At 38.7% G+C, this 21,603-nt stretch overlaps 1 protein-coding gene across 8 annotated transcripts in view; it reads left to right on the top strand.

Annotated features, from left to right (window-relative positions):
- SULF1 (sulfatase 1) overlaps window positions 1-21,603 on the top strand; it is a 125,271-nt gene that overhangs the window by 80,484 nt on the left and 23,184 nt on the right. For all 8 annotated transcript variants that reach the window (XM_062570301.1, XM_062570300.1, XM_062570298.1 and 5 more), the window contains 6 exons: window positions 1,130-1,299; window positions 10,648-10,798; window positions 11,843-12,018; window positions 12,590-12,718; window positions 13,013-13,069; window positions 14,053-14,182. In XM_062570301.1, the coding sequence (XP_062426285.1) occupies window positions 1,130-1,299; window positions 10,648-10,798; window positions 11,843-12,018; window positions 12,590-12,718; window positions 13,013-13,069; window positions 14,053-14,182 (813 nt within the window). The remainder of the gene's footprint in view (window positions 1-1,129; window positions 1,300-10,647; window positions 10,799-11,842; window positions 12,019-12,589; window positions 12,719-13,012; window positions 13,070-14,052; window positions 14,183-21,603) is intronic.

Genomic DNA, 21,603 nt, shown 5'->3' with positions numbered 1-21,603 from the left:
TCATTTGAACAGGCCACAAAACCAGAAATTATCAGAACCCTGGTGCCTTGAGATTATTACCCCTTCTGCAAACCCAAAGGTCACTCACTGCCTCTTCCCCATCACTGCGGAGATTTAACAGCCAGGGCCAAGGTGTTTGCTCCAAGGGCAGCACGGGAGAGGGGAAAGGGAGAGGAGCGGGCAGGGGAGCAAGAAGGTCACAGCTGGCCGGCTTGTCCCAGCACCACCATGCGACGCAGACCTTGTCCCTCAGGCTCTGCTTTTGCAGCTGTTCGGGGCCTTGGGTCCACAGCATATGATTAGTCATGCCTGGAAGTGCTTGAAATTACAAACATTGTCTCAGCACTTTCTCAATGAAGCTCACACCAGACCTCCAGGCCAACAGTGAACGCTTCAAGGTGGCAGGTGGTTTAATTTAAGTTTTCATCTTTTTTTCTTAGTTCTGTTTCCTCCCTTCCCCTTGTAGGCTTCCATTTGCCACTTTGGCTGTGGGTTAAGCCAGTTTATTAGCAAGTCACAACCTTAATCTCAGCAGCTGCCCTGTTTAAACTTGTACAATTAAAAGAACAGGGCCTGCAGGAATTCAATTGCTCCCTGTATTTACATTTGGAATTTCTCTGACGAAGATTTTTGTAATATATTGAGTGTGGCAGATCTCACCCAGTTTGTACCTATATAAGAAAATATTTGGAACAGAGAGCACACAATAAATGGAAATGGAAAGCTATCAGAAGAGTGAATGATTTCTTGCAGTTTGGAGGCATTTCTTTTGTGAAAGTGTTTTATCAATGAAATTTAAGAAGTATATCTGTGTCAGTATAATCTGTCATTTCAACTGTTATTTAGCACTATATTGTAAAATCTGACAATTATATTTATTTAACGCAATCTGTTGTATTTGATTTGCAAAACACCGTCTCATTTTATGTGGTATTGCCTTCTTAAGAGAGTAATTACTGCTCAGTCTCCCCTATGCTCTTTCGAATCATACGTCTCTTTGAAGGTTTGTTTTTACTTCCTGATCTGGGCTTTAATGAGGACTTGAAAATAGCGTAATAACGTGATAGTTATGTGATCTAATTAATCATGCACTTTGTAACTTTTGTTTTGTGTTAAATGCATGTTACAGGACTACTTCACAGACCTAATCACTAATGAGAGCATTAATTACTTCAGAATGTCTAAGAGGATATATCCCCATAGGCCCATAATGATGGTCATCAGCCACGCTGCTCCCCACGGCCCAGAGGATTCAGCACCGCAGTTTTCCGAGCTCTACCCCAACGCTTCACAGCATATGTAAGTGAAAACCATGCACTGCCAAAGCAGCTTCTTATATTTGCTTTCTATGAGGAATTTGTTTATGGAGAGATTACAGGAACAGGGAATTCAAATATAAGAAACCCATACTGCGCGGTGACTTTTTGCTTGTGTATTTTGCTCTGCTTATTCCTTTTGGAAAGAAGAGTGACAGCCTTGACCATTACTGAAACAGAGAGAAGCTTGTTTTCTCCTGGGAAGTTGAGGGAGATTAAAAGGTCAGTATCTGGCTTTGTAAGGGCAGCTTCTTACAATACCCTGAAAATATGTAGATACAGGTCAGGATCTGTCAGAAAGATATTACTTCCTTCATGCTCCTCTAAGAGATGTATTTCCTGGGCTCTAACTAAGCAAATGCACTGAGAGTAAAAACATCTTTTTGTAGCCTTTGAGTGCACTAGATTTGTTTGCAGGCTAGATACAGGCAGATTCCCAAAGAGTCTATCAATACACATTTTTAAATAACATGCTTAATTTTCTCTATTGGTTATACTGCTATAATGAAAAACTTTAATTTTGTCTATAAAACTGAGGTGAGCTTTAGGTGAAAAGTAGAGGATAGTCCTGAATTCTACATCTTACTCAATACCTCAGATGCTCTGTGTCCTTTTCCTCATAGTGAAGTGTTAAGGAAGCTTACCACTGCGCATCTATTCATCATGGGTGTGTGGACTAGTCTTCCCATTCCTGATTTAACATTGCCTTTGTGCCTCCTACCACATAGAAAATCTTAATAAAATATATTGGCTGGATTCTATGTTAATTTATAACGAGAAATCAGCTGGAAATAACGAGAAATCAGCTCTATCATACTGTTGAAAATCTCTATGGTCTACCAATTGCATTTTGGACACTTGGCACTTGCTCACACTCAAGTATGTTATTTGTAGCTACATTAAAAATCGCAAGGAGTAGCAACAGCTATCATGCATAAACTGATCACTAACTAGGGCCAGAAAGAAATTTGTTATTCATGGCACGTGGTTAAATACCTATTTAGTCTGTAGGGTTTTTTGTCCTACTATTGGCTAGTGCTTTCAAGATACGCTACTTTCCCTGACATTATGTTGTTACCTATATTTTTCTTATTTTATGTTCTCTACATTTTCACATTCTTGAGATGCTAGCTATTGCAAGAAATGCAACCAGTCATCAATGTTTCATAGCTACTTAGGTATTTGGAGTAATTCCTACCTGTATACAGAAGCAATGGGATTGTTACTTTATTTTGTAAATATTTGTTTGAATAGGAAACTGGTTCACCCTAAAGAATTAACATTACCTTATTTTGTCCAAAAGTAAAGTTAGATACACTTAACATAAAAACTGCCATTCTAGGCTGTAATAAGAGCTTGCTAGTTCAGTACACTGTGTTATAAGCTCCAGCAGGAAGCAGCAGGGAGTGCATAAGAAAAAGTCCAGAGATCTTCCTTTTGCCTGCTCTTCCAACTTCTGGAAATCATTGGTTTAGGTGGAGCTGCTAGGCCATTGCGTCCCATTTTCTTTGAGTCAGTCTGATTTCTTTTTGAAGTCTCTTGGCCCTTGGCAGCCACACCGTCCTGTGGCAGTGGGTCCCACATTTTCAGTCTGTGTTGTGTGCTCAAACCTTTTTTCTTTAAACCTGTGATTTGATTCTGTCACTGGGTATTTCCTCCTTCCAGCCCTGTGAGAAATGAGGAGTAGTCTCTATATCAAATTTAATAGACCTCTCCCATATCAATCACCTCTTTTGTAGCAAGAGAGTTTTAATCTATTTGTTCTCACTCTGGTCAACAGATTGCTTGCCGTTTAATGGGACAGATTGTCCAGCCTTGGGCAAGCTGTTCTGTTTGCTGGGGACAATTCATCTGAGAGGAGGGTAGGCTTCATACTGTGTCAGTTTAGCTGTGGGGGCTGTGTCTGAAGAAAAGCACTGAATCATCATGTCTTTCGCTACCTCTCTCCAGGCCAATGCAACTCATTTTAGGCTCCATGCTAGCTGTCTTCTGATAAAACAGTGCTTGTAGGAACTTGCTTCTGTTTATCATGTGCCTGACACTTTCTACTGCTTTGGTATGTTCTGCCCCTTTTTTTCTAGCTTGTGCTGCTAGAACCAATGGATTACATTAGTTTTAAACAAAAGTTTAAAAATCTCTCAATTTTATAAGAGTTGCATGTCACCTGGAAAAATCAAGTGAAGATTCTTATTAGCTATTTGTAGACTTATTATTCTTTGAGTACTTCTGTAAATTGTTTTTCATTTGCATGGACTCCTGAAATCTAAATACCCTGCTCTGGTAAGCTAGTTGTGAAGTAACTCAGAATATCAGAATCAGCTGTGCCTCTTGCCATCTTCTGATGCGGTTGGTTTTTTGGCAACCTTCTTGCAAAGAGTTCCTTCTCTAGCTACCTCGAGACTTGTGAGATTGTTTTGTATTTCTTCTTGCAGTGACTGACGCATAGGTTAGAGTTCAGTCTGCAGACTAAGAAACGAGACAAATTGAAGACAAACTGCCAAACTGGGTGGCTGAGGCTACCAAATAGCTGATTTCTCTAGCAAAAAGCATTAGCAACATGCTCTGACTAAAAGATACAAGTTAAGTTTTCACAGAAATATTTGATGCTCTGTGTGAAAACAGTGTGACAACAATAAAATCTCTCCTGCCAAGGTTTGTGTAACTTGAACGTTTAACTCTTAAGTTTTCTTCCTTGGTGGTCAAGCACCATTTGAACCTCTTTTTCTGACCTTGGGTGACAACCATCTGACCTTGGATTTTGTTTTTAAAAATGCAGTTGCTATATCATGTTACTGTAACGCCTACCTCCAACAAAGAAGGGAAACCAGGTCAAAAGCTGCTTGCTGGCTTTACAAACTGAGTTGGAAGGTTATACCTACAAACCAAGAATTAAGATAGCATGTCAACCACATGTGAGAGGAAGTTTTGCTTAAAGTGACAGTAGCTGAGGCAGAGCCTTAAATTATTTGACATTCTTTGCTGGTAAAATGCCTATCATTTGATTGAAATACTGCCTTTATAAATTTAAAAAAATCCCAGAAGTTTGATTAGAAAAAATTTTCCACTTGCATGTATGCAGAGGACAGTCACTACTGAAGGAAATACTCCACTTCAAGCAGAGTTCTGCCTTCAATATCTGAAATGTTAGTGTCTGGGTTTCTTTTTTTCCCACTTTCAAATGGATGCAGCAGGATTGTCCAAAATATTCATGAAAAATATGTCAAAACCCAAAAGAAAAGAAAGACTCACATCCCATTTCTGCCTTGTAATGTGTTCCTCTTTGAGTACAGATAGCCTTCTGGAGTGGCATGAAAAGTCTTACAAAGACAAGAAAAATAATGAGACATTCACAGTTAAGTCATTAATTTTAAATGATCCCTGTTAATTCTCAAAAGCTCCAGTTTAATGTGAAACATAAACTATATCATGCTGGAAGCAGTAGACACTCTCTAAGTGTCCATGCTCCATCCCACCTCCCCCAACTCTTCTCTCTTCAGAATGGTTCCTATTTCCGTCAGTTAAAAGTATTTCCAAAAATTTAGCTGCTGGCTCCTGGCTATCAGCACAATGAGTGATATATTTTTTGAGAGTAAGCCATATCAATACAGCTATATTAGCTATGCCCAAAGATTATTTCCATGGAAGATACTGGGACTGGAGAAGATGTACTGAATGAAAGCAACACATTAATGCCGGAAGACTTTTGCTGCGGTTATGAACATCATCTGTAGGGGTTGCGAGACCTTTGGAAACTCTGTTGTTAAATATGAAGTTGTGACACAAGAGATGGCTCTTCTATCATAACCCTGGCAGCTGTTATGGTAGAAGCTTGTTCCATCACGCAACGGAGGAGGAAAGTTTTGATTTAAAGTGTGCTCTAATGGAAGTCTCCATTCTCAGTTATGCTTATGGCCTCTGGCACTTTAGCTTCCCTTTACCTTGCAGTGTGAAACAGTCTTGGGAAACTGTGAATCAGGCCTAAACTGTTTATAAGCTGTAAAGTAAACAAACATCAGAAGCAAAAATCTGCAGGAAGCAGGGTTACTGAAGAGTGTGAAAAATGGAAATCTGAAACACTTCTTGCTGACTAAAAGATGCTTAGGTTGGCAGAGGACTGACAACAAGATTTGACAATTACCTAGAAGCAGTCCTATTATCAGGCTAAATATCTTAGATGAAACAGTTAGAAACGGTTCCAGAGAACAGAATGGTTTCCAAAATGATGTGATAAAATGGAAATGGTCCTTGATGTATGAGATGTAAGTTGCATGTTCAGGGTGCCCAGTAGTCACTGAAGCTGAGTCTCAAACATCTGCTAGTTATGATGGCCTCTCCTATAATGCGGACACTTATTAGAGGGGATCATACATGCGCATCCGAAACAAATCTTGACATGTTTGTGTTTCTTGTCACTGCTAGCCTGAGACCTACCTGGATTGGCTACTTAGAGGCAAATGATCAAAATCATGCATCTCACATATCATTAGAGGTGGGACTTTAAATAGAAGAAATAGTGTCATGTAGAAATACAATAATCAGAGTTTTGTTGCAAGAGGAACTTCTACAGCAGCAACAAATCCTTTCTTTTTTTCTGAAATAGAAAGGCATTATATTTAATGGATAACAACTTTTTTCTATTTTATCCTGAAGAATATCAGTTATGTTATGCTTTAGGAGTCAAAACTTCATGCATCACATTCTCAGCTACATAAATAGTCTTGAATCCACTTTTAAAAGATGATAAAAGTAGGCCCAAAAATAGAACAGGGAAAATCAGCTTAAATCATCTTAGTAGCAACTATGCCATCAGTTGAGTGTTCTTGACTCTTAAGCTTGCCCAAAACCATGACTGCCTGCTTTCCAAGAACAGTTTCTACACCTGGAAGTCTACATTCCCTGGAAACAAATTATTCAGTTCTTTCTATTATTTACTCTTTTTTGAAGAGACATGACTACTTATGTGATCTTTGCTACTCATATTTTAAATAATAATGCAGGTGCCAATTTTGTACTGATATAGATTTTTCACAATGAGTTTTACTGTAGGTATTATTTTCAAATGTTGTTGACTCTTATTTTTATTAAAGAAAGATGGTACTCAGTCATTTTTTTTTCCATGCAGATACCACAACCATATAAAGAGCATTAACCATGCTGAATCTCCTGTTTTCCCCTTGGATTTGTAAAATGTCTTTTTGTGATAATGATTTGTAGAACGACTTTATTGCATTTATTTTCACACAAAAGGTAATTCAGTTATTAGTGGAAGTTAATGTAATTCATTTCTGAGTGCCTTGTTATTTGAGCACTGTCTTCAAGTACAAGCAACTATTGCTTTTTCTTAATTTCTTGTCTACCCTAGAGTTAGTGAAAGACCTTAAAAGTTAAATAAGATGCATTCTTTACTTTAAACTTCAAAATTAAATATAAAAGAATTGTAAATGTGTTGTCAGAGAGAGCAAGTACAATGTGTGATATGAAATGCATATTGTTCATGTAACTGAAAGTTACTTAAGCCTCTTGGATTCAGGCCACAAAGCTGAATGCCTATATAATTCCTTTCCTTGCTAAATTAAAAATGTATGATTTTAAGTAGTTATTTGAACCGATGCTTAGATATAAATTAGTGATAGATTTCATGCTAATTTTTTTAAAACAGAAAAGTGCACTTATACATATAAATATTTACTCCTCCCATAACTTACAGAACACTTGGTTATCACCACTCTGTGCTTGCCTCTTACAGTTTAACAGGTGGTAAATAGGCGATGAATTCAGTTTCCATGATGTAGTGCTAATAACACAATATACATTTATGTAAAGACATTAAGTGCTAACAGAATTTAAATCACAAAAGTCATCCCTTTCCTGAGGAAACTGTAATCTAAGGATAGAGAAGGCTAAACTATCATTTTGGTTTTGCAAATGTACACATGGGATGACTGATCTGTAAATTTATTCACTAGGAAATGCTTATAGGATCTCAAGGTTTTCCTGGGATGCAAGATTTCTCATCAGAGAGTGATTATGAGAAAGTGCCTGACTGGGTTCAGCATATGTTATTTTTAAGAATTTGGGGGATTTTTTTGTTGGTTAAACTAGGGAAATCAATTTGAAATTTTATGAATCTGACATCTTCCAATGTCCTGCACAATACCACAACAAATCTAACATGGAGTCTCCACACAGCATGTTTTGCACAGTATGTTCTGGAGAAACATAAGTGAACAACCAAGGGTTCCAAATTTGCCTCAGTGAGTACAGCCTATTGGTCATAAATGACCAGTAATATACCTTGCTAACAGAGCAATCATTTACTATTTCAGTCTTTACCCTCTCTACAGATTTAATATTGTTGTAGTACATTGCCAAAAATTTTGAACCTACCTAAATGAAGGAGAGTTATTTTTTCATGCTGCCTATTTTTGTAAAATTTAAAATGAATCCTCACTGAGTCTCCAGGCACACATTCAGAAGTTAATACACTTTGCTATTTGCTGACCAACTGGTGTGAATGTTCTTGAAGTGAGAAACTCTGCTTTGAGGTAGCACCTGAGCTGTGCAGCCGCAGTCCAGAAAAGACCAATGGACAAGAGAGCAGTAGCTCCTTGTCAGACTTCGATGCTCTGCACAACTTGAGAATAATTAAGGTACCAGACACCATCTGCTAATCATGGATCAACTAATGTGCTATTAACTATTAAACAAGGTAGGGTCTGTGGCAGAGCCAAGGGGATAGAAGACACTGGACATCTCTTCAAATCAATATTCCTAGTGCTGAGAGGAATGGTAGAAATGTGGGTATCTGAATTTCTTTATAGTGGTACTTTGCAATACAAAGCAAAAGCCTTTCACCAAAACTGAGGAGTAGAGACAGTGCTAGATGTCTCACTGTGGTGACTTTCAAAGGCTTGTAATTGCTGAACATTTAGCTAATATCTCCAACTGCTTCAAGACAAAAGTGTTATAATAAAAGGTTATCACTGACATGGAAGAGGTCTCTGCTTCTGGAAAGGTGCTCAGAAATCAGCAATATTATTCCCAGAATTCACTCATGTAAAAAAAGGTAGGCAGATCTGAGGACAATGTCAGATCTATGTTCTGGAGCTTTGTGCCTGGCAAGCAGGGCTCTGCTGGTGGGTTTCTGTGAGGAGCTCAAACAAGGATGCAGAAGGAACACAGACAAGCCACGGGGCTTTCTGAGCTCTCTCTCTTTCTTCCCTTTTACTCTATTTAGGACCCTCCTCTTTCATATTTCTCCATTAGCCATTAGATATTTCAGAAAAAGTACTGTTCCCTGAATTGTCTGAGAAGAAAATTCTGTTCACTCTCTGGCTACTGCACTTCTCACCCAGAAATTCAAAATGCATTTGGAAAGTGTCTGTGAAAGATTTTAGCTGCGCTGCTAAACCCTTGAGTGCTGCTTTTAAAGCCTATCCATTAGGTGGAGGAGGCTTCTGACAACGGCCTGGGAACACAAGACCTGCGACTATTTCAGCAGCTGGCTCTCCTTCCTGGCGCAGCCACGGGCTGTCACTGTGCTGCCGACTGAGCGGGGCTCACAGTCACCTCATCTCTCTGCAGCAGGGGCACTCAAGAGTTTGCTGGGGGAGGAGTGCGGCGAGGAGAAGACACAACATTTTACTGGAAATGCTGATTCATCAAAACTGAGCCCTCCCATAGGAGAATAGCTGCTAGTTTGACAAACTTACGAAGAAACAGAGGAAGGTTTCCACTGGGAATTACTTTGTTTTCTAACAGCTTGTCTAATACCTAATTGGTGACCAAGCTCCCAAGACCTACTTCTTCTAGATTTCTAGCTCTGCTCTTCCATCTGCCAGGGCTGCTGGGTAGCCAAGAACCTAGGGGCTTGTGCTCCTGGGCTCAGTTTCATTAAATTTGAGACAACATGGAGATTCCTTTAAAAAAAATCAGGCTTTTTCTACCATGGGAAATATCAACATTTTGACTTCTCACACTGAAATAAAAGAATTTTCTGCAGAAAAGGAATTCTACTTTAAGTTTGTCTTTGCTTAGTAAGGAGCTAAACTTTCTTGCCCTTAGTCACAATGAAAATGTTGAGAAATGACATTACAATATCACCATCTCAGTGCTATTTTACCTTGATACTTACAATTAAGTAGGTTAGTCAGAGCTAGCTGTGTGTCCTAGAGATGTACTTTTCAAATTCTACCTAAATTCTCAATAATGCTTTCCAACCAAACTGCAGACTCCATTAGTTTATTATAATGAACTATCAGATTCTGCAAATGGTAAGGAAGAAACATGGTCATACATTCTTGAAACAATTGCAGGATATGAATTTTATTCAATTTCTCTTCACCTTTTAGTTGTCATGCAGACCAAATACAAAAACAAGATTAATGGAGAGCTTTTGTACCATGCATATGTCTATGGCAAATTTACATGCACATTTCTTGCAATACTTTTCCTTCAGCCTCAGACCAGGGTCATACATGAGTCTGTAGGATGGGGCAGGTCCACCAGCGAGGCACGTGGTCAGGCACAGGCATCACTCAAACATAGGACCACAGTGAGTGATGGAGCTCAAAAACAGTCCAGAGTGAATGGAGACTGGCCACAGTGCTTTCTCACCCAGTTCTCTCATTCAAGGCCACAAAAATGCAGTAGGGACCTTGAGCACAGGCAGCCAAGCCCACGAAGGTGACTGCACTCAGGATCCTGACAATGCCTGTATTTGGCTTTGGAATCCGAGAAGAAAAATAAATCAATGCTTTCACTCTTTGGGGGATCTTAAAAACTAGTAACTGGAGCTGTTCTTACCTTAGTACTGATTGCTACACTTCTTTATCCTGTGGGCAAATATCTTTCTTATGAATCTCATTATACTTGTGTTAATATAGGGGTAATAGCTCCACTGGAAGCATCAGGTCAAGTCACATTAATGCTAATTGGAAATAATCATCTTTGATCTCTGGTTTCTGTTATCTTTTCAGTTATCTGTATGGGATGCTTTATGAAGTTAGAGATTTTGTCTCACTCAGATAGACCTATTTAAGTATTACAAACTCTTTTAAGAAATATATTTTGACATATCCCAAATATTAGCATGGTTTTGGTAGTGGTCTTGGAGCCTGAAGGAAAGCTCAAAAAGCAGGTAGTTTTGAGAAAGTAATGAATGAATCAATGATGTTCGGAAGTGAACAAAGTGAAGTTTATTGATATTTTATGCCAGGAATACCAGATACCATGTGGAATATGTCATTTAACTGGTTATTGGAGAAATTCTCATGTTCCTCCAATGCCTGTGATACTGCGTAATTTCTCAGTTCCTTTCTTTTCCTCCCAGCACCCCCAGCTATAACTACGCACCAAACATGGATAAGCACTGGATCATGCAGTACACTGGGCCCATGTTGCCTATCCACATGGAGTTTACAAATGTCTTGCAACGCAAAAGACTTCAGACTCTGATGTCAGTTGATGACTCTATGGAAAGAGTAAGTTCAAGAAACTACTGTGAATATGTTCTTATTAGTCTGCAACAAACTCACGTATTGAGAAACAGATTCTTTCCTCACCTTTACCAACCGCAGCCTGGGAATGCTGCAGAATTGCTCCAGATATCCCCAGCATACATAAATTCTCTATAATGTTGTGCCAAGTTCCTTGCAGTTTTTTCAAAGCTTGTTGCTTTCAACTGGTGGGTGAATAAACTATTTTTTTTTTTAGAAAAAAAAAGGGGGGGAAATCACTGAGCCCAATATAAAACCTGAAGTTAAGAAAAGATGCATCACCTACTTGTACACATGGATACACGCAGGGGCACACATGTGCACACACATGACAACTCTCATTCATTTCCCATACTCCTTTCACAATTCATCTTTCAGCTAAAATTTGGGTACTGGCAAATCACAGCAACACTGACCAAAAACTCTGGTGTCTGTCTGCTAGTGTTTGCAGGAGCTGGGTGATGCCGTATACAGCTAATTATAGGTAATGTGATATATAAAGTATTAGGTGTAGTTTGCCTGACTTTTTGTTCAAGAATCAAGCTCCATGACCAAAGATTGTCCCCCAGAGAGATTTCTTTAAACTTTAATAAAAATGTACAGCCTTTTCCCAAGCCCACAATGGTAGGGAACGAGAAAGCCGTAGACTAACACAGTAAACCATTTGCTCTAAAGTTGTAGCAGACATTTTTCCCAAGCTACATTTGAGTTTACATCAACTTATGGATGTACTAATGCAACTACATTGGTAGCACCATATTTTTATGTTAACATTTCCTGGACCCTCTCTCTTTCCCCAAAGCAAATTCTTCTCTGTCAAATGTGAATTCAACTTGTAAGTTGAATTTTTAGCTGCACAGTCAAGGCACTATGTATAAATGTCTATCTGCAGAATGTCTGTTTCATCAACTTCATCGATGCCATGTTTGGATCCGTGTACCTAAGGCAGTAAAATAATAGTTAACATAATTATGCACAACAAAAGTTTTGCTACATTTAATTCAGAGTTTTTCCTATGCTATATTTCAGTTATACCAAATGCTTGTGGAGACGGGAGAATTGGAGAATACCTACGTTATTTACACTGCTGACCATGGTTACCACATTGGGCAGTTTGGACTGGTCAAGGGGAAGTCAATGCCATATGACTTTGATATTCGAGTTCCTTTCTTTATTCGTGGTCCAAGCGTAGAGCCGGGATCAGTGTATGTTCTCTTGTGTCCATAGCACAGCTGTTGAACCTAATGCAAAATATTTCTGAGTCCATGTAGATGTCACTGTATAGCTTCATTTCATAAAGGATGCCCTATTATTGCAGCGTAATGACTCTTAAAAAAAGGCATGTCTTTCACTTAACCTACTGTTAATAAGTTATGATGTAGATGAGAAAAATTGTATAATGTATAGCCCTGTGTGGTCCAGCTTTGGGCTTTGCTTTTAAAAAATAGGTGATCATCTTTACTACTCACCTTCTAGTATAGCAGAATGGGTGGCTTCATGCCCTCATTGTGAACAGCATGAGAAGAATAGTGCGGCTACTGCACCTCCTTGTTTCATTGTGCTTAGCTTTTTCTGTGTGATAATATTCTACAGTCCTACTCTGTCATTCTCAAAGTTACAGCCCTCTAAAGGGGAATTTCCAATCTTAGCACTTTTGTAGAGCTTTCCATCTTCAAAGCCCTTGTAAATATTAATTACCATTCTAATTCTAAGAGAATGTGAGGACTTATATATCGAACACGTAATACAACTGTGACCTTTTCTGTTGATTTGCAGAGTGCCTCAGATAGTTCTGAATATTGACCTTGCTCCAACAATTCTGGATATTGCAGGACTTGACACACCTCCAGATATGGATGGCAAATCTGTTCTAAAACTTCTGGACTTAGAGAGACCAGGAAACAGGTGGGTCACCACATTATTTTTTAGCCAGTTCAGAAGCAAACACCTGAGTAAATCGACAACTGAAAGTGTTGGAAACTGAAAGTGAGTGGAAAAAGAGATTCTGTGAAAGTAAGCTGTGTCAGGCCAGCCATCACAGCTTTCACTTTTGAAGACTGTCTTAAATAGCACATCTGTAAAATAACAGGTATATATAATCAGAGAGGTGTTTTTTTTTTTTTTAAAAAAAAAAATGTTAACACTGGCAGTGCTATACACAGACACCAGCAGTAAACATTATTATTATCTTGCTTTTAGGTTTCGAACAAACAGGAAGACCAAAATTTGGCGTGACACATTTCTGGTGGAAAGAGGGTAATTATTAGGGGTGAGAGAGTTTGGGGACAACCTGCCTGCTGGGAGCACTCTCGTGCATGCTTTCCTTTCTGCTCTCTCCCCTTTCTTTTCACAGTCAGTGAAGCTACAAATTTTGAAAGCAAACTTGCAAGCTGGGTTTACTTCCTCCTTTCCCATCATTGGCTATGCAAGTTGCTATCCTTCCAAATCCTCCCTCAAAAGAAGTTTGAAATCATGCTTTTCTGGCAACTTTTCTAGCCTATATGTCCTACTTCTCTAACGTTTACTTATGACCACACATGTTATCATCTCTCTCATTTTCTTTCCAGTTCTATCACTCTGTTTCAAAACCAACCGGGCAATATTCTCTTATCAGCTGGTTTTCTATTTTCTAACTCAGTTGGGAAGCATTCCTCATTTTTGTTCTAGCTAAGAAAAGGCTTGTGCATAAATGAGATTTATGACTGTAGCTGCTCCTCTTTTCTATTATACCACTTTAGTCTCTCTTGTCTTGCGAATTACCACAGTGAAATTTTTCTCTGGATAAAAATTTTTCAGTAGTTTCCCTGTGGCACTTACAGATTATGGAAATCTTGTGTATCATACTACAGAATAATACTTATAAGACACATTGTGATATATTCGGTATAGCCACTTTAGTGCTAAATTGGTGTGGAAGCCCTGTAGTCTTTTCTGTTGGACTTTTCAGCACATCTTGCCTCATGAAAGAACGTACAATACACTTTAGTATGAATGATGCTGAATTCTGTCAGTTAGACTTTTTTCAGTAGTCCTTATTTTTCTTTTAGTAATTTTCTGCATATCAACTGAATCTTTCCTTCACTACATGAACTTCTGTCATTAAGGTCACTAGCAGAATCTGGGGATTTTTTCTCTACAAGAAATTAAATCTTCAAGTAGCTTTACTTTTCCTGTTAAATTCATCACCTCCAGAGTTTAGAAGAATGTATATAAAATATTCAACTTTATTTTTTTTAAAGCAAATTTCTACGCAAGAAGGAGGAACCCAACAAAAGCACTCAGCAGTCTAATCAACTACCAAAATATGAGAGAGTAAAAGAACTATGCCAGCAAGCAAGATACCAAACAGCCTGTGAACAACCAGGACAGGTAAGCTGCAGACAATTGCAATCCTGTATGTGCCACAGTGAAATAAGCATCTTTTACAAGACATAAAAAGTATTTGAAGAAAATGGTACCTGCAGTATAGCTAGAAGAGTATTCTGAATACTTTCAAAGCAAGGAAGAACTAGACACAAATTACTCTAAGCAAAAGTCCTTAAGACCTTGGAGGGCTGGTCCTTAGTGCACTGCCTCCAATACAGGGATTATAGTTAAACTCCTGTATTCAAAAGTAATATTACATGACTACTTTCTTTAATTCAGTAAATTAGCAAATATACAAGATAGTTCAGTAAGAGTTATGAATTAAGAAGAGAACTTTTCTTAGTAGTATAAACTGGCATTCACTGGATTAGTTCAGAATTACTGAACCAGACTAGTCAGGCTATGGTTAAGCATTATTTCACCTGCTGGGGTGAACAACTGGACAACACACTTAGTGATCACCATGGTTTATTGTTTATTGAAACACATACAACAGAAAGGTCCTACTGTTCAGAAGGGGTTTCTATATAAGGTCACAGTAAAGAATTGGGTGGTGATACCTACATAGAAGTGTTCCTTTTTCTTCTCGTGGCCTTTTATGATTTCAGTAGAATGCCAGGTTCTGATAGAAAAGTCTAACTGATCAGCAACAAAAAGAAGTTATTCCATACCTGAATAGTGTAATTAGACCTGCAGCTCGGTAATGCTTTTACAGGGGGTTACTAAACTCAGAAAAAAATAGTCAGACCCCAAATTCTGTCTAACTGGTTCTGAATTAATACTATACCTATAATAATGACACCAAGGCAAATTAATTTACTGAGGAGCTGCAGCCCTTTCCCGTAGCAGCGCCCAGCACAGGCGCAGGCTGCCCTGCCACTCTCGCTCTCCGTCCCACCACGCGTCCCCTGAGGAGCGTTAGGAGATTTCTCGCTGCGTGTTTCCCTCAGGTGTTTGATCCAGCCACTGCAGCTGGCTGTAGGCCTGGTGTCGAAATATTGCTGAACTGTTTTGAATGGGAATATAAAGCCTTACTGTGCTCAGTTCCCATCCGTAACCACCCAGGGTGCTTTATCCAAAGCAGGTAGAGCTCTGGAAAGCAAACAGGAGGGCACTCGGGAGAGCTTGTTCACTTAGAGCAATGCTCCTTCCCTACCTTGTTCCTTGTCATTCATTAGGGCATAGCATTACAGTAAATCTTAGTTAATCCCGTATTGGACAGGAGTATGTTTGGGCTGGCACATCATCGTTTAGATCCTTTGCCACAGTTCTCACCTCACACATGCTCGTTAAATATAGCCACTTTTAAAAGGATACATACAATGTCACAGTCTCACCCAAGGGCAAAGTTTTCAGGAGTTCAAACACTGCCATTGTAAACAGAGGTTACATCTGAAAAACTGAATATTTTTGTAAAAACTAAAGGGGATCAATGGAGTCATTTAGACTGTTAGACGCTAAAATGTTTAGTTTTTAAACACCAGAATATTTTCTTTGCAATTATTTCTTATATTTATTAGCTCTTATGCCAAAATCCAGGTTTAGAATAACTTTACTTTTCCACATGTGAATAGAAAAGGTTAAGTGTCCTGACCAGATATCACACTTGAAGTGCTAGGAAACATTGCTCACAGTGCTACTCCCAATCTGCTGCGGTAGATTTGTCTTTCCAGCTGATATTGGTGAATCATCTTTGATCAAAAGGTGAGGGCAAGGTGTTGAGTTGGATGTAGCTTGCAACAGTGATGACAGTTGGCACCGGCCCTCCCACCTACAGATCCTCCCTGTGTCCTCCAAATGAAGCAGATCCTTTGGCTCCCTAGAGCCCAGCAGCCAGTCCTTACTGCTCAGCGAAGGATGGGGTTGAACTAATTTTTTAAGACAAAATTTCAGTCCTAACCGTCAGTATATATTTTATTTTCTTAAACAAAGAGACTAAAATTGGTCCTGGTACTTCTAAAATCCTGAAAGCTTCAGGAATACAGAAGCTAAACACACCTACAGAGACTCTAGTCAAACCGAGCATCACTGGAAGTGCTAACGTGTCCTCTCTGCTCACTCAGCCCGTGAGGCACGAACCCTGCTTCTCCCACCCCCTTCACTGCAGTGCTAACCTAAGCAAGTGCAAATTCTCCTCCACGGGTCGTCCACACAGGGCACTCACAGGGAAGTCGATATAAAATAAGAAGGGTGCGAATTTGAAGAGGAACAGTGGAATACCATAAACTTCCTGAGGCATTTTAGTGTGAAACAAATGCCCACAGGCTTTTTTTCCATATAGGAAATCCTTTTAAAGAAAATTAAAATTTAATGGGTGAAATCATTTTACTTTAAAACATACGATATTCTGTCATCCACTATGAGGGATCACAGTTTAATGAGAGGTTCCTCCAGCAGATTTCATCTAGCCATTTTGCATCTCTTGGAAAACAGAAAGAGATTGTATTTTTATGCATTTCTTAATTTTAATTTCAGAATTAGTATCTTTAATTTCAATTACATAGGTGCATTTTTATAGAAAACATAATTTTATCTTATGATGGCTTATAATAAATCTTAAATTAACCCCAGTCAATTACAGTTACAATCATTTAAATTAAAATCACCATAGAACATGTGATTGCCAACAGATTTTTAAAGAATGAAGTCACTGGTCTGTGGGAAGTTGCAGTTAAGCACCTAGAACTAAAAATAAGCATTAGGTGAATTAATACACTGATATTGTCTAGCACATTTAGAACATATTCTTCATTTTAATTTACTTTAGTTCAATATCTGGTTCATTTGAAATGGAGAACACAACTGGGAGCTGAAAAAGAAGAAAATTTATTTTTTCCTATTCTAAAATGAGGTGTGATCCTGAGATCTACTAGTACTAGGATGTGGTATTCAGAAAAAAATAATTGCTTTGACTTATTTTGTTTAATAAGTAACTATTAAATGCAAAAAAAAAAAAAGGAAGAAAAAAATATTGCGTAGTTAAAGCACTGTTATTTAATTAATGAAATCAATTTCAAAATTTCAATGTTCTGTCTACCATAAGTGGTTTGCAGCTTTTGATATTTCATTGATATGTATTTCCCCATTCAACTTTACTGCAATAAGATACATATTATAGAAATATTTTTTCCTCTGTATCACCTATTTTTTCCATGCTTTTGCTTTAGAATAGGAAACAATTCATGCAAACTGTTAATTAAATATTGTTAATTCTGCTGTCGAGCAAAAATAATAGCATGTGAACAAGTATTTCTCAGAATTAATGAACGAAACAAGCTAAGATGAGAATACATGTTGGGTCAGGAGGTTTAGAGGCAAGCTGCTCAAATCCCGTGGCAGGCTACTTTTGTTGAATTCACTCCATCTTCTTACCCAGGAAATTAGCAAATATCAAACAAGAGCAACTTAGCTGTTTTTTCATTTATACTCCACATCAGTATTTATTCTTTTTCTCTCCACTTGTCTGAGTCATAGGAATTTTCCTGAGCAATAATTTTGACTTCTGGGACTAAATACTGTTTCCCAGGTAGCAGTTACCTTTTGAGATCTTGTGACTGATAGGCCTGATGTCTCTGCTACACTGTTCAATCCATTATTTATAGTAGGTTTCAAATACATAGTAAAATATGGATTTTCACCCTCTTTAAAAAGTTGCAAAAACATAATCTTATTTCAAGGTTTTTTTCCCAGCACACATGCACACACACAGAGAATCCCTCCTCCCCAAAGGAGGACTATGAAGCTCTGTGTTTAAAAATTCAGCTCTTAGGTTGGATGACTCAGCAAGCAAACCCAGACACAGGTCTGTTTATTTTACGGGCCCACATCCCCTGCCATCTGCTCCGCGCTACCTGCCAGCGTGGGAACGGCAAAGGGCTGAGACTTGCAAGAAGTGTTCGCCGGCTGCCAGCTGAACCGAGCGCTGGCAGCAGGCAGCACGGAAAAATGCTTCGCGCTATGTGTGTTGGTATAACTTGCATGCCCATGAACTCACACGGAGCTAGCTAGATACAGCACTGCAGCCACCAGCTCCATTTTTGTTCCTTTTTTTAATGCACCTCAGCTCTAGAGAAGCAGAATATTGTATTTCCTCCCGAGCAAGCGTATCCCCAAACCGCCCTAAAGAAACATTGCAGATTTGGCTCTGTTCTGAAAATATGCCTGAAGACCATACAGTGAGATTTTAGTCAGATTAAGTCTGAACATGTTTAATAGTCATTTAAGGATTTACAGGTAGTCACCAGAGACATGTTGCTGAACCCAAGCATCAGCTCTGCAGTAAATGTGCAAGAATCTTCTGGCTCTAATCCAAAAAGCACGTTATGTTTTCTATGCATATCTCTTACTTTTTATGTATACTTTGCCATTTTAAATTCTAGTGGAAAAATTTAATTTTGTTATTCATATCACTTTTATCACATTATCATATCAGCATTCGGTCAAAAACTTGTCCATTTGTAATGCTAAAAAAACACTCACAATCAATCAACTTACAGATAATATTGTAAAGGAAATTAGAATGTGGCTTATTAGGTGTAGTCTGGTTTGGCTCAAGTATCTATGCTCTCATAAAATAAATATCACAGACCATACATTTGTAAAGGTCAGCTTTATGACCAGCTGCAGAGTAGGAATAAAAACACATAAGCCGGTAAGAGCTGGGTAGAAGTGTCAGATGGCTAGCCAGAAAGTGACAGCCAGACCCCAAGCACCCACTAAAATCCAACTAAAATTATGATATGGCATGTAAGCATCACTCACTGATCCTCTGGTTTCAGAGCAGCCCCCCGACGACTACAGGACTAGAAAGGCCCCAAGGCTGCACATGCGAGGGAGCGTTACCCTACGGGTATTCCGCGTGCTGTCTGCTGCCTTGGCTCATCCTTCTCCATTTTATATCATATGGCACCTATTCAAACAGAGCTACTTATGGCATTCCTGAAGAGAGGCATTAGCAACCCGGTCAGTGCAGATTACTGGGAGAAAGGAAAACGTTTTGATTCTTAGTAGTAACAACATTCATTTGTGTTGAAAGCAGTGACAGCTGATCTTATCAAGTCTTCTACCAGAAGACCAGTTCAAGGATGGCTCTTCTTTACCATCCATCCATTGGCACCATCTTTCCATAATCATAATTTAGCAGAGTGCCTATACACAAGCTTAGTTTCTTGCGTATGTGTGCAAGACCATGCATGTGCTTAAAACTAAGTACATAACTAGTGCTTCCTTGAACAACTCCTACAGCTACTGGTGGCTTTAGACACTGCAGATTCATCCTTTCTAGCTGACAGAAACATCATCTGCAACTCCATTGCTCAAGATTTCGTAGGAATTGCCAGAAATCATTATATTCTTGGTTAAAATACCATCCTGCTTATCACATGAAGATAAGTTCCTTTTATCTCCAAAGATAATCCTTCAAAGCATGGTATTTCATATTTCAGCCTAAATATTTGATATTTCAGCCTAAATATTTAAGTTTCATATTCAACAGAGGGCAGCTTTTTCCAGATTTGACAATTCTTTAAGTTTAAGCAATTCTTAATATGAAGCACTGGTTCAGTTCTGGATAAAATCCAGAGATATTCCGGTTTGGGAAGATCTTCATTTCACCAATATCATCCCTTCCAAAACAAGACTATGTTCAACATTATTAGTGCCATCTTAAGAGTGTTCCTTAACACAGATTTTTTGGTATAATGGCACCTATCTGAAGCAATTTTATATACCAAAATTATTTAGACAGAAAACACAGCATAAGCAAGAATCATTTTTAGCGCTGTCTGTAATACTTCTTTGTGGTTCTCTTTTTGCAGAGTTTCCATACTAATGTATCCAGTTTAATATAGTATAAATTAAGTTTTCTGCCCCCCGTTAGGAATCTGATTATAATCAGTATTCCTTTTTAAAACTGAACGACTTTTTATAACTGAATTTATCATTGAGCGGCATTGACTCCTATTTATTTGCACCTGAGAGCGGATGTTTATTGGATGAACAGAGAAGTGTATTATGTTGACCTGTAAGAACAGAAGATCTAATGGATTTGGTAGAGAGCACTGTGGAGGTGACACATTTGATGTCTCAACCTAAGTACCTCCACTTCTAGAACTGACAATGCAGTCCATGCATTTTTTATAAACTAGAAAATGCTATAACTATGACATTTGAAATCAATCATGCCTATATGTCAAGGACACAAAATTGTATAGTCTGAAAACTTGCAAGGCAAATTTCCCTTTCTTCCATTTCTTAAACACTGTGAAGTAGCTTGAAACGCCAATTTTAACCCAGTTCTTTCTGTTATTCAATGATTAATTTCTTCCTTCTTTTTTCCTTCAGTTCTGTCCATCTGTGTATTAACTGTCTGTTTTTCACACACACAGTTAGTCTCTGCATACATTCCCCCCAGATTACGTTAATTTTTATGTGACAAAATACTTCCCTGTCTGTTGAATCACTAACCCATTGCACTTTCAGGAATGCTTCCTCAGCGTATGGCTGTATATAAATAATTGTTTTTGAAGATATTAACATCAGTAAAATTTAGAACTGCGAGTGATATAACAGAAGTTGGTCCAGCTGTAAAGGAGAGTTGCAAAATCTGGGACCTGCCCTGGTGGGTAGTGCCTAAACGTGAGGGGGTGAATTTTGCTCTACAAAAGTGAAGCAATTCCACATCTCCTGAGTGGACCTGGCTCACTGTCCTTGTAAAGCAGTTGCACTTTGCTTTCAATCTTCAAATAACATCACAGCATAAGAACACAAATTAGTACTTCTAGGAGCGCTTAGAAGCCTCAGGCGGGAGCAGGGCTCTCGACGGCGGTGCGGGAATGCGCAGGGGCCGTGGCCTTAGCCCGTAAACATTTCTCAGTATTCAGGTCCGGTTCAGCAGAATTAAACTGTTGCTGATCTGCGCTATTTACCATAACCGACTAATTACAGAGCGCTTTTCAATATGCTCCGTGGCGGGGCCTCTTTGAACAGCTCAGGGAGAGCAGGAACGCTCCTTATTCCAGCAGCCCAGTGCTAAAGCAGACCCCCCCGACTGGTATTATCACGCCAGGTCCCCTGACGCGCAGCCAGTGCTGCTGATTCCTGGTAAGGTGGTATGCACATACAGCCTGCCACAGTATTTTCATCTAAACCATTTTTAAACTGAAATCGTACCTTTTTAAACAGGAAAAAGAAAAAAGAAATTAGCTCCTACAGACGTTTAAATTCATAGAGTTTTCCTTTTCATGCTTTATTTTAATATCCCCCAGGCTGAGTAGCAATATTCAAAGTTAGTCTTAAAAGCATCCGTTACTAAAATGAAAAAGCACCTGTAAAAATATTGCATCTGTGTTATATTTCCGGCTGCATGTTTTTTAAGGGTTTCATAGCTTTGTGATAAAATCTGACAAGATATTTAACACTAAAGT

Source organism: Rhea pennata, chromosome 2 (genome assembly GCF_028389875.1).
Source record: "Rhea pennata isolate bPtePen1 chromosome 2, bPtePen1.pri, whole genome shotgun sequence".
Classification (NCBI taxonomy): Eukaryota; Metazoa; Chordata; class Aves; order Rheiformes; family Rheidae; genus Rhea; species Rhea pennata.
Note: the sequence above shows the minus strand (reverse complement) of the source record. Positions and strands in the feature narration are given on the sequence as shown.